Below are 12,636 nucleotides of genomic sequence, written 5' to 3'. Positions count from 1 at the left end.
AGCGACAGTCGTCACAGGGGGCCAACTCCGTGGTTTACGGGGGATCTTTAGTGCAAACTTCAACATTCTGTTCCCTCCTTGCAATTGGCAAAGTGTTCGGGAGCTAAATGGCAATGCTGAGGTCTGTTGACCATGGCGGGAGGGCTTCGGCTGAGAGTTCGTGTAGTTTTGCTATTCCTCCTCCGTTGAAGGAGCGCAGACTCCGGTTGTTTCCTTTAGGGTCCGCGGTTTTGGTGACATGGCCACAGTCACCACAGTGGTGAGATGCTAGCTACCTCGCCTGGTATGCAGGAGTTCGTAGGTTCGACCCTGATGCCTGTGTATTTGGAGTTTGCATGTCTCTCCCCCCCGCTCCCCCTGTGGTTGCGTGGATTTATCTCCACCTTCCGGTTTTCCCCTCCACAATTAGAATCAACATGAATTTTGATTTAAAGCTTTCGTGACTGCAGTGATTCATATTCCTGGTTCTTTCGGTAAAGTCACGTTGACTTTACCGAAAGAACCAAGAATATAGAATCAACATGCTTTTATGGTATTCGACTGCTATACATTTCCACGTGATAAGCCACTTCGTTGAGCTATCATTTGTTGCCAGGTCTCTTCTGAAAGAGAGCTTTTATTGCTCAGTGGGCCTTACCTGGTAAAATATTTTTTTTATCGTTTTAATTTCAGTCCCACGACTACCGTGGCTCGCGTTTAATTTTCCATGCACGAGCCAGATGTGCGCATTGGCCTGCCGATGTTCGCAATGCAGTTGATGGTTGCACCGATGTCTTTGAGGAGGAATATCGAAGGCAGCTGGGGATGAGCATCTACATCATTAGACCTCCTTTGCCAGTACCAAATTGTAATAATAGGGGGTTTCCCCTTTTTTCTGGCAACAAAACTGAAGCCTTTTTACGAGGATTAATGTCTGCATTAACCACAATACCTGCAGTCAAAATGCAAACAAAAAACATACTATGATCAAATATGCATTGTCCTTGTTTTTTGTTTGCATTTTGACTGCAGGTATTGTGGTTAATGCAGACATGAATCCTCGTAAAAAGGTTTCAGTTTTGTTGCCAGAAAAAAGGGGAAAAACCTATTATTACATTTTGGTACTGGCAAAGGAGGTCTAATGATGTACATGCTCACCCCGAGCCCTCATTACTTTGATAGTGCATTGTCTTTGAGCTGTACGCCTTCGGGCGTCATGTGGTCGAGCACCAATTGGGTCGAGGCTCAAAAGAAAGCCGTCCCTTGGTGTGGACCAATCAGTTTCAAGGACAATGCGTATATGATCATAGTATGTTTTTTTGTTTGCATTTTGACTGCAGGTATTGTGGTTAATGCAGACATGAATCCTTGTAATAAGGTTTCAGTTTTGTTGCCAGAGAAAAGGGGAAAACCCCTGTTATTGCAGCTGGGGATGTTTGGGTCTCGCGTTGTTCCACCCTCGTGCCATAACACGGATCGTCGAGTAGAGGGCGCTGTGTAATGACATCGTTGTTTCCCCCCCCCGCAACTGCATAGTTGTTAAACATTGACTTTGCAATGTTGTTGCTGGTCTAATAATAATGCTCGGATTAGGATTCGGGATTTCTTGTCATATTTGAAAGAGGAAAACTCCATGGACGTTCCTAAAAACATTTTTTTTGTTTTAACGTAAGGGCCAACTAACATTTTATTTGACCTATAGCCTTCCAACGCTGACTCTGGACCACCAAAAAAGAGGAAAGACTTGCCCATTGTCCATTGCAGCCTTTTTGACTTGCGATTGTTAGCTTGTACAATGCCTTTCAGAAATAAACCACAGCCGTTTCAGTTCGGTAATTGTGAACGCTTTAGACGTGGAAAACAATTGCTCCGAACCCCAATATCCACTCCCAATTGGTGGTGTGCATTTGAGTGACACCGATGTGTGCGGTGTGTGTGCGGTGTGTGTGCTGTGTGTCCGTGTGTGCTGTGTGTCCGTGTGTGCTGTGTGTCCGTGTGTGCTGTGTGTCCGTGTGTGCTGTGTGTCCATGTGTGCTGTGTGTCCGTGTCTCCCCCACAGCCTCCGATGTCGAGCCTGGAGAAGGTCAGCCCAAACAGACACGGGTCCCGGCCACACGCGGCCACGCAGCTGCCACCTCTCGGCCTGCCGCAGGTAAAGACGGAGAGGCTGCCGTGTCCACGGTACCTACTTCACTCGAGCAGTTGAGCAACGTGAGCCAGCCATTTAATTTCGTGCTGGAACAGATCATCATCATCAACAACAACAATCGTAGTCAATCCACTGCTGGATGAACGCTTCCCCGGGCTGCGCCAGCTCTCTCCTAAACATCTCACTGATCAGCTTACATTTTTTTTATTCCACTGTGAAAACTTAAATGTTCTGATATTGCTCTCCTGATTTTTCCAAAGACCACACTTTTGTCATATGTGAGATGAAACTCTTTGCGGCCAAGCTCCGCGATTGTGGAATTTCCTTACTCGCTCCATCACGGAACCTGAGTCTGTTAAACGTTCTAAAAAGCATCTTAAGGCTCAGGCTCTGCTGTTTTTAAGGCTCTCCACATAATTCTTGGTTCTTTCGGTAAAGTCACGTAGAAGGGAAACAATTAAATAATAAAAATATAAAACAAAAAAATTCTCACGACGTTTCGACTGCAACACAAGCAATCATCATCAGGTGTGAAAACCACAGCAAGAAAATTTGAAAAAAGTGGGTTTTTTTTTACGTTAGCACCACGAAGAGCGATTTGGCAGTTATTCAGGTGGACGAGTCCATCTATGTTCGGAAAAGAGGAGGGGGGAGACGACGAGAATGGAATGCGGTCTGAAAGCCACCGTAAGCGTGAACAATCAATTAAGACCCGAAATGGTTTATCAAATTCTTCCAATGATTGCTAAGCCAGAATCCATCTTCTCGGTTGAAATTGTCTCTGTGTTTGTATATGTGGATAGCCTCATGAACGAATCTCTCATGGTAGCCAGATGGCTTGCAGAGAACCTCTGTCTTGGAGAAGTCAATGTCATGTGAGCCTACTGAATTATAACAGTGATCTGCCACGGCCGAGGTGTTGATCCTACCGTGTTTCAGGTCTGCTTTGTGTTCACGAATGCGGTCCGAGATATGTCGTTTGGTTTCTCCAATGTAACTACTACCACAGAGGCAACTTAGTTTGTAGACGCCAGGGTACTGTATGTCCGATATGCTAATTGTTTGCTATTTAATCAGTGTAATGGCGCAATAGTTGAATAATTAATAAATTAATTCAGTAATCGATGGTTGCAGCAGCTCTATATTTAACTTTAAATGTTAGGTCGCAATGGTTCGTGTTTAACCTATTGTGTGCATTGACTTTGTGTGAACCTGCTCAATGTGGCAACACGAGGCCCAGAGAGCACTGCGTGGTCTTCTTGCCGATCACCTTTGTGCACGTGCATTCAAAAATATGCCTTTGATGTATACTTGCGCTGCGTTTTAGGCCATCCGACACGTGTGAAGTTGACATGCAAATGTGCGCTTAAAAAAAAGGGGGAATTGTATAATTATTCTGGGGGGACTGCATTTTTTACTGCTGTATGTAATTTGGGAGACATCCGAGTGGAATTTGAATTACGGATGCCTTTTCCTCATAGCCGCACAGCCAAAGAATCATAGAAACCGTAATAATTTTACCCACAAGGACATTCAGGAAGCTGCTCATATCCCTGGCAACTTCAAGAGGGAAAGAGCAATTGTACTGCAGCGTGGGCAGTCACGATGTGCATTGCATTGTGGAATCTTGCAAAGTATGTGAAGGCTCAAAAAGTGTTCTGATGACTCACATTGCAACCACAAGCCAACAATGGCTCAACATTGCGCGTTTCCAAGGATGATTTAAAGCTGCGAGCCTGGATATTAAGAGGTAAAACATGAATGTCATCATAGCATCTCACGAACGAGAACAGTGGTACGAGTTGCCTATTCGCTTTCATATTCCCAGTTGGAATCCCATTGGCACACTTGTCATGCCGCGTTTCCACAAAACCCCTGGGAACCGGGTTGACACGGTGTTTGAATCGGCCAATAGCAGTAGCGCGTTCACTGCCTGTTTGCAAAGATCCACGATTCAAATCCGGAAGACCGCCCTGGTTATTACCGCGGGTTTATTAAAAGTAAAATACTTACGATCTAAAACTAAACTATGAATACTGAACATTTTTTATTTTACCAGGTCAGGCCCACTCAGCTATATAGCTCGTTTTCAGAAGTGACCTGGTCACAAATGATAGCTCAACGAAGTGGCAATCACATGGACATGTATAGCAACCAAATACCTCTAAATGCGTGTTGATTCTAAATGAGGAGGGAAAAACAGGAGGACCCGGAGAAAAGATCACGTGACCATGGGGAGACAATGCAAACTCCAAATATACAGGTGTCAGGGTCAGGATCGAACCCACGACCTCCTGCGCACCAGGTGAGGTAGTTAACATCTCACTACCATAGTGCCCCCTGCTTCGCAGTGGAAATCAAAGGTCCGGTGATGTCACTCGAAACAAGTAGGAGATTGTGTTCTATCGTCATTTGCTAAAAGTAGAAAATTCCACCGCAAGTGACTCAATTGTGTATGGCATACAGTGAGGGAAAAAAAGTATTTGATCCCCTGCTGATTTGTACGTTTGCCCACTGACAAAGAAATGATCAAGAGGTGCATAGGGGACAGAGTGGGAGTGGTGGAGCTCATTGAGCATAACAGAATCTGAGCCTTGCTGTGTATGTATGTGTTGAGAAGTTCCCGACGACTCACTTTCGTGGCTGAGGTAAGTTAAGGGCTTCCACCAAAGGTTTATTACAAATCTTAACGACCCACAGGGGTGAACAACTTCCCAGGGGTTAGGGGTCCTGGGCTAGGTCCCGACACAGCCGGCTGCCCTGTGCTGTCTCCTCTGCGCCGGCTGTGGGATCAACCAACACGGCCGACCGAGGAGCACAGCCACGTCCAGCCTGGCACTGTGCTCTCCCCTATCCCTATCCTCTTGCCCCTGGCTCCCCGTTCCACCCTTCTCCCACCCTACTCCCTCGCTACGACCCCGCTGACGTCACGGGGTCCCCCCTTTATCCTTGAGGAGCCGTGACGTTATTCTGCTGCCCCAAGCGCATGGCGTCACGTCATCGCACTGGACAGCACACGTGACACCACTTCTCCATTCTACTCCTCTACATTACCCCCCCCCCCCCCGTGAAAAAAAAACAGCCGACCCGGCTGCAACCACCACGCCAGCGGGGCCCAACCCCCCCATCGAAGGCCGAACAACTAAGTGTGCACGTGCCCGAAGGTAAAACCGGCTGCTAGAAGAACCCCAACCTTAGGGCAGCACGGCATCCCAGGCACCACAGTAACAACAACAACAACAGAACGAACGGGAAAAAAAATATAGTAATAAAAGAAAAGTCCGACGGCTTCTTCCGGCCGGCAGTGCCGAGCGGGCACCGGGGGCTGGGGCCTTATGAACGGCCACCAAGGCCATCACCGGAGCCGCATCCCCCTCGAACGGGTATGCGCTACCGGCCCGCTTCCCCATGTGGCGTCCGCCGCCAGTGCAGGTGCCATTGGTGTCGAGCAGAAATGGTTTCGAGAAATCGGGGTACCCCAAGGGCAGCGCATCCGCCAAGGCCGTGCGAAGCATCACAAAAGCAGCCTCTTTCTCCGCGCCGCAGTGAAACTTTTGGCCTTTGGCGAAAAGGGCATGCAGTGGCTTCGCAATTGTCGCAAAATCGCGGACAAACCGGCGATAGTACTATGCAAAGCCGACGAAGCTACGCACCTCCACGACAGATGTGGGAGTCGACCATGTCCGGACACAAGCCGTTTTCTCTGGGTCCGTGGCGACACCTGACGCACTAGCAATGTGTCCCAAATACTTCACCGATGGTTATAGCAAATGGCATTTTTGGGGTTTAAATTTCAAGCCGGCAGCAAGCATCTTGGCGAACACAGCCTCAAGGCGTTGCAAGTGCTCGTCAAACATACACTCAAAAACAATAACGTCATCCAAGTAGATTAAACAAGACTCCCACTGCAGCCCCGCCAACATCATCTCCATGAGACGCTGGAAGGTGGCTGGGGCCGAATGAAGACCCATAGGAAGCCGATAGAACTCGAACAACCCCTGGGGCGTGCGGACGCTGTCTTGGGTCTAGAGGCTTCGTCCAGCGGCAATTGCCAGAAGCCGGAGAGCAAATCTAGAGTCAAAAAGAACCGCGCGCCCGAGAGGGCATCCAGGAAATCATCCATGCGAAGCAATGGCTATGCATCAGCCACCGAGATTTTGTTCAATTTACGGAAATTGACGCAGAACCGGAGACTCCCGTCCCGTTTCTTGACTAGCACAATGGGGGCACCCCAAGGGCTAGTAGAAGGGGAGACGATGTTCGCCGCCAACATTTCATCGACAGCCGAGCGGACATGCTCCTTTTCCGCAGGGCTAAAGCGGTGGGAATTAAGTCGAATAGGAACTGAGTCGCCCGTATCTATGTGGTGTTCCAAAAGAGTAGTGCGACCCAGATCAAACTTACTTTGGCTAAACACATCGGTGAACCTCTCGATGAGTTCGCGGAGTTGCTGACGCTCCCCGGTGGACAACGTGACATTCTCGTCGCAAAACATGGCAATCCACGTTGGGTCGGAGTCCCCCGCGCGCATCACGCCCGCCACGATTCCTCCATCCAGGGCAGCGCTCTTGGGTGGGGGAGCCGGGGTCGCGTGCACCAGGACGGTGCCAGCCGGGATTACGATCGGCGCGGGCCCCGAATTGAGGACCTGCAGAAAAAGGTCCTGGTCCCTCGACACGGCCGTCAAGGCGCCCACCAATCCCTTCGTCCTTGAAAAGTAACTCGACGGGGACAGGAGGATACCTGTCTCCGTGGAGCCCCCTTCGAGCGGTCTACGTAACCTAAGGGGTAGCAAGATTTGTGACGTCGGCGGCACGGTCACCACCGCCCTATTCAAGGCCCGCACACTGGCAACCAAGGGAGACATTACGGTAGGCGATTGTAGGAATTTCAGACGCCTCCCTGAAGGCATTTCCACACAGCCCTGGTCAACGAGAATTCGAATAGGCATTCTAGACAAAAAGTCGGTCCCCAAGAGGCATGGAACTGCCAAGGTCTTGGAGACCAAAATAGGCCCGGCTAACTCAATCTCGTCAACCCGAACCGACGCTATAACGTGGTCCAATATGCCCAAACTGCTGCCGTTCGCGGCGACACAAGCCCCACGAACTGGCCTTAACGGACCGATGCTGCGGGGTAGCAGCTCGAAAACGGCCTCTGAAATAATGGTGGCAGACGCCTCCGTATCCACTAAGAGGCGAAATTGTACACCCTGCACGCAACCCGCCAACGCTGAGGAGCCGACAGCTTCCGCCACCATCCGATGCGCCAGCGCGTTCCAGTGGTGGGTCTGCCTGGGCCATCCAGTGGGTGACAATGATGGTGCACCCGGCCCCTCGAGGACAACCCCCTGACGATGGGCCCTAGCCCCGCTAGATGCATGAGATTGGGGCAGCGGCTGCGCGGGTGATGCGTCGCGACTCGCCTGGGGCCCCGGGCTCGATGCCGATGAGGGTCCGGGAGGAGTTGGAGCCCCCTTGCTGAAGGCCCCCGGGGCATTCCTACAGCCCCGCTCAATGTGGCCCTGCTGACTACAGCGGAAGCAGGTCACTGTGGCAGCGTCCTACGGGCGGGAAGGTCCCGCCCCCCCCCCCCCCCCCCCCCCACTGCTCCGGACGGCGACCACCCGCCCCCCTTCCGTGACGATCGGGCATCGCCAGGGCCGCGAGGGTGTCCACACCCTGAGAGGCGGCCTCCCCTTCTGGCGCCGGGATCCCCGCGCATGCCACCATCCGGGGCTGTTGGCAGAGGGAGAGGTGTGCCTGGATGTTCTTGGCCACCGCCAATGACGTGATCTGGCGATCGCTATTGATGGACAAAGCGATCCCCAGCACACGTGCCAGGTCGAGTAGCCGTTACAGGGCCATCGAGTCCAGCGCCCTGCCCTGTACATCAGGGTATGCGGCCTGTGCCAGGGCCAGGAGCGAGTAGCGGAAGGCCAATAGCGATTCCCCCTCCTTCCGCCGCCGTAGCGAAAACTTCAGGCGCGCACTGGACGGTGGCTCGAATACGTCGGCCATCCGGAGGTACACCGCCGGAAGCGTAGCCTTATCGATCGGGGAAATGGACTTGAAGACCTGCAGCACCCTCTCGTCCAGGCAGGTCGGAAGGGCCCACAATGCCTCCTCCATAGACCAGCCGACTGACATATACGCCGCGTCGAACCGGTCTTGGAAGGCCAACCAGTGGCGCGGTCAAGGGCTGCAAGCGCAGCATGGTGCGGCAGCGTTGCGGCCCCAATGGGCCACCCCGGAGACGCGGTGAGTGGCGGCAGAGTTGCGGCACCCACAGGCCACGCCGAAGACGTGGCAAGGTGCGGTGGCACTGCGGCCCCCGTAGGCCGCGCCGGAGATGCGGCGGTATAACACGGGCCCGCGGTGGCCCCTGCGGGCCACCCCACAGGCGCGGCGACGGATGGAGCTGCGGTGCCAGCGTGTGTGACTGCGGCGGCCCCCACAGCCGCGGCAACCTCCCGCGACGCGGCGTGGTGCGGCAGCGTTGCGGCCCCCCCGGGCCACGCCGTAGACGTGGCGAGGTGTGGAGGTGCAGCAGCGGCCGCCGCCCACCCCGCAGGCGCGACGGGATGCGGAGGCGCATTAGCACCCGTGACCCACCTTGAAGGCGCGACGAGGTGCGGGGCCGCGGCATCGCCAACGGCCAGCCCCGCGGCCCCGTCCCTGTGCTGAGCCGCGGCAGCCCCCGCGGCCCCTCCCGCAGGCGCGGTGGCGTAATGCGGAGGCACCGTGACTCCCGCGACCCACCCCGCATGCGCGGCGAGGTGCGGAGCCGCGGCGGCATCCGCGGTGACGTCCGCGGCCAAGCCTGCAACTACGGCGGGGCGCGGGGCCGCGACGGTGCGGAGCAGCGGCGGCAACCGCGGCAGCAACAACAGCCGCCGATTCCGGCATCGCAGCGGAAATTGCGTCCGCTTGCGGCGCCCCCACCAACATGGCCACCACCTCCGGCGGCGCGTGAAAAATGGCCACGAATTCCAAATTGGCGGGCGGTGAAACGGCGGGAATCCGCCGGTGCAACTCGGAGTGTGGGCCGGGTGGGTGCGTCAACGCTCCCACCTCGGTGGTGAGCTGCTCCATCGCCCGCAGGAGCAGCTGCGACCGCCCCTCGGCGTCGCTCCCCGCCACCGGCGGCGGCGCGCTGGGACCCCCAGCCGCCGACACCTCCTGCCCCGCCGAGTCCATCTCCGCGGGGCTCGTGTCCGGGGCGCCGGACTGCCCCGGGGTCGCAGCCGGAGCCTCCCCGACGCCGTCGGCACTCTTCCGGCGTCCCTCCGGCGGATTCTTACGCCGCCCGCCCGATTTAGGCATAGCGACGGCAGCGTAACCACTTCCGACACCGGTTGTTGAGAAGTTCCCGATGACTCACTCGGAGGCTGAGGTAAGTTAAGGGCTTCCGCCAAAGGTTTATTACAAATCTTAACAACACTCGGGGTGAACAACTTCCCAGGGGTTAGGGGTCCCGGGCTAGGTCCCGACACAGCCGGCTGCCCTGTGCTGTCTCCTCTGCGCCGGCCATGGGATCAGCCAACACGGCCGACCGAGGAGCACAGCCACGTCTAGCCTGGCACTGTGCTCTCCCCTATCCCTACTCTCTTGCCCCTGGCTCCCGTTCCACCCTTCTCTGACCCTACTCCCTCGCTACGACCCCGCTGACGTCACGCGGGTCCTCCCTTTATCCTTGAGGAGCCGTGACGTCATTCTGCTGCCCCGAGCGCATGACGTCATGTCATCGCACTGGACAGCACACGTGACGCCACTTCCCCATTCTACTCCTCTACATATGTATGTTGTAAGTATGTTGAACTTTTTTCACACAATATGTAGCCAACCGTGCTAATCGGAGGTACGGAGGAAGGACAACAAACTAAACACAAGAAACAGTTCTAATGAATTGAGTTTTCAATATAGATTTAGCCTAGCGTATAGCTCCAGTGGCTTTCTAATATCGGAAGGGAGAGTATTCCAGACGGCCGCGGAAGGGCATCTGAACGTGCGTGATGCGGTGGTCATCTTTGTTCGATGGCCTGGCCAAAAGCCGCTGGGAGGATTGTGTTCGTCTCTGGGCCAGAACTGGGATGCTCTTGTGCTAGCAGGACCCAGTTCTCCGTGGTGCTCGAAACGAGGCTTAAGTATCTTTGACGTTGGATCCTGAAAGGTGGCAAAGTACAAAAACAAATGTCAGTGCAAAAAATAAACTCTTAAGATGTGACGCTTAATAATGGTTATAACCTCATTTTAAAAAAAGTGCAGAAAACTATGCTGTGGTAACCAACAACATTTTGAATGAAAAGTAAACATACTTTAGCAACAGCATGTTGACATTGAAAAATGTTGAAGACTTAGTAATTTAATATATGGGGAAAAGTGTTTAAAATATGCTGTGGTTGAATGGCTACGGTAATGATATTTAAACAAGTTATTCTAAGCTGGTCATTGAGATGCCCTTTACTTTAATGAGGACTAGCATATATTGGAACTGTGTGTGAATATGAGCCTGCACATTTGAATTATTTGTAGTAGCTTACCGCAACAAATGTATTTGATGCCTTCAATATTTTTTTGACAAATGATGTGTTCCGAGGTTTATTAGAAATAATATGCACACGGCATCGTGTGTAAACAACCACATTACATTGCAAGCCCAATAATAACACGCGTAATAGTAATGCCAACAAAGCGTAGACCAACACGCTTACATTTTTAACCGGTGAGAAAAAAAACCGTAATATTCCTTTCGAAGTCAAATTGTCTCCCCGTTAAAAAGAGTGCAGTGCAGAGTGCTCTTCTCTGGTGTTGGTGCCGAACGAGTGAAGGAAACTTCCACATTCCTGTACGGTGAAGGCGCGTTCTCACAATTGGACAGGCGCGATTGACTTTCTACGCATTCGGACTTTTATTCTCAAACGCTGAAGTGGTAATGGGATGAGTCAATCCCTGATGGGATTTGAAGTCACCGCCTTTAGATCTCTGGTTGGCATTCTGCCACGGTTCCGCATTTGCAAGAGTGTTGCTGTATATATATGGTACGTGTGTGCACGTGTGTATACGGGCTCAGGGTACGCGGACCTGCTCATACGCGACCAACCCCGATTCACACTCGCACTTTGTGTGACTCGGTACTTTCACTACACGCATGGGGTGGGAAGCGAGGAGTAAAATCACACCCCCCGCCCACCGCCATCACGCGGACATGGATTTGCGGGCTGTGTATCTCTATCGATGAGTTCACCCAGCTCGAATCATTCGTATTTATGATATACAGGTGATTAGTGAATCATTTACTGTGCAGTTATTAAACATGTATGTACATTTATATATATTTCATATTGACTCTCACATCTTAAATATACACTCGTATCGTAACATAGCAATATATAGTAATGTATGTAGTAATATAGTCGTATGTAGTATATATAGTAATGTAATAGTATATAGCAATGTAGTACTATATAGTAATGTACATAGTAGTACTATTATATAGTAGTGTATATCTACATTGTATCTACACTCGTATAGACGAAACCAAACTTATGCGAATTCGCGCTTACGTGGTGGTACACGGAACCTAACCCCCGCCGCACACTCTGAGGCCTTGCTGTACAAGTATATACAGGGTGCCCAAAAGTCAGGACGCAATGGGGTTATGCATATCTTTTTGTTACAAATAACTTCAGGGTTATTTCATACATTTTAATCAATGTTCAAACTGACTTCCATGCACATTGAATGCACGCCTGAATTCTCTATTGAACTTAATTCAGGACTTTATTTTTCTTTGGGTCTTTCGGTAAAGTCACGTAGATGGTTCGAAGAAAATAACAAAAAAACTACGACGTTCAAATTGATGAAGACCGCTTGTGTTGTGATCGAAACGTCGTAGTTTTTTTTGTTATTTTCTTTCAACCTATCTACGTGACTTCACCGAAAGACCCAAAGAATATGAATTCCCGCAGTCACGAAAGCTTTAAGTCAGGACTTTACTTTTATAAGATTACAGGTGTAGTCCGTGAATTATTCCTCAATTACATGTTGTTGTGTCAATTCACTCAGGGTTCTAGGTCGTGCTGTGTAAACCACAGATTTGAGGTGAGATATTAATAATGATTGTAGATAAAATACATACCTAAATTTTGATTTAAAGCTTTCGTGACTGCAGTAATTCATATTCTTAGTTTTTTCGGTAAAGTCACGTTGAAGAGAAACAACAAAATAACAAAATATATATAAAACAATAAAAAATTCTCACGACGTTTCGACCATAACTCAAACGGTCATCATCAGGTGTGTCGGTTTGCATAAATTTATTTTGAAAACGGCATATCTATTTATTTATATTAAAATAACGTTTGCGTCACGCGCAACGATGGCAGTTTGCCAGGACTAGTCCATCTATTTTTTTTTTTTAAAAGAGGAGGGGGGAGACGAAATTTGTTTTTATGTATGCTGTCTGAAAGGCACTGTAAGCGTGAACAATCAATCAAGAACTGAAAT

General features: G+C 51.1%; 1 protein-coding gene across 2 annotated transcripts in view; it reads left to right on the top strand.

Moving 5' to 3' along the window:
• Positions 1 to 12,636, top strand: part of LOC116942267 (dynein axonemal heavy chain 3-like) — an 859,832-nt gene that overhangs the window by 48,143 nt on the left and 799,053 nt on the right. For both annotated transcript variants that reach the window (XM_032953964.2, XM_032953963.2), the window contains exon 2: positions 2,039 to 2,131. In XM_032953964.2, the coding sequence (XP_032809855.2) occupies positions 2,045 to 2,131 (87 nt within the window). In that variant the 5' untranslated portion in view covers positions 2,039 to 2,044. The remainder of the gene's footprint in view (positions 1 to 2,038; positions 2,132 to 12,636) is intronic.

The sequence above is a fragment of the Petromyzon marinus genome, chromosome 14 (genome assembly GCF_048934315.1).
Source record: "Petromyzon marinus isolate PM22_M1 ecotype Great Lakes invasive population chromosome 14, UKy_Petmar_22M1.pri1.0, whole genome shotgun sequence".
Lineage (NCBI taxonomy): Eukaryota > Metazoa > Chordata > Hyperoartia > Petromyzontiformes > Petromyzontidae > Petromyzon > Petromyzon marinus.
This window is presented reverse-complemented; position numbering and strand designations above follow the sequence as displayed.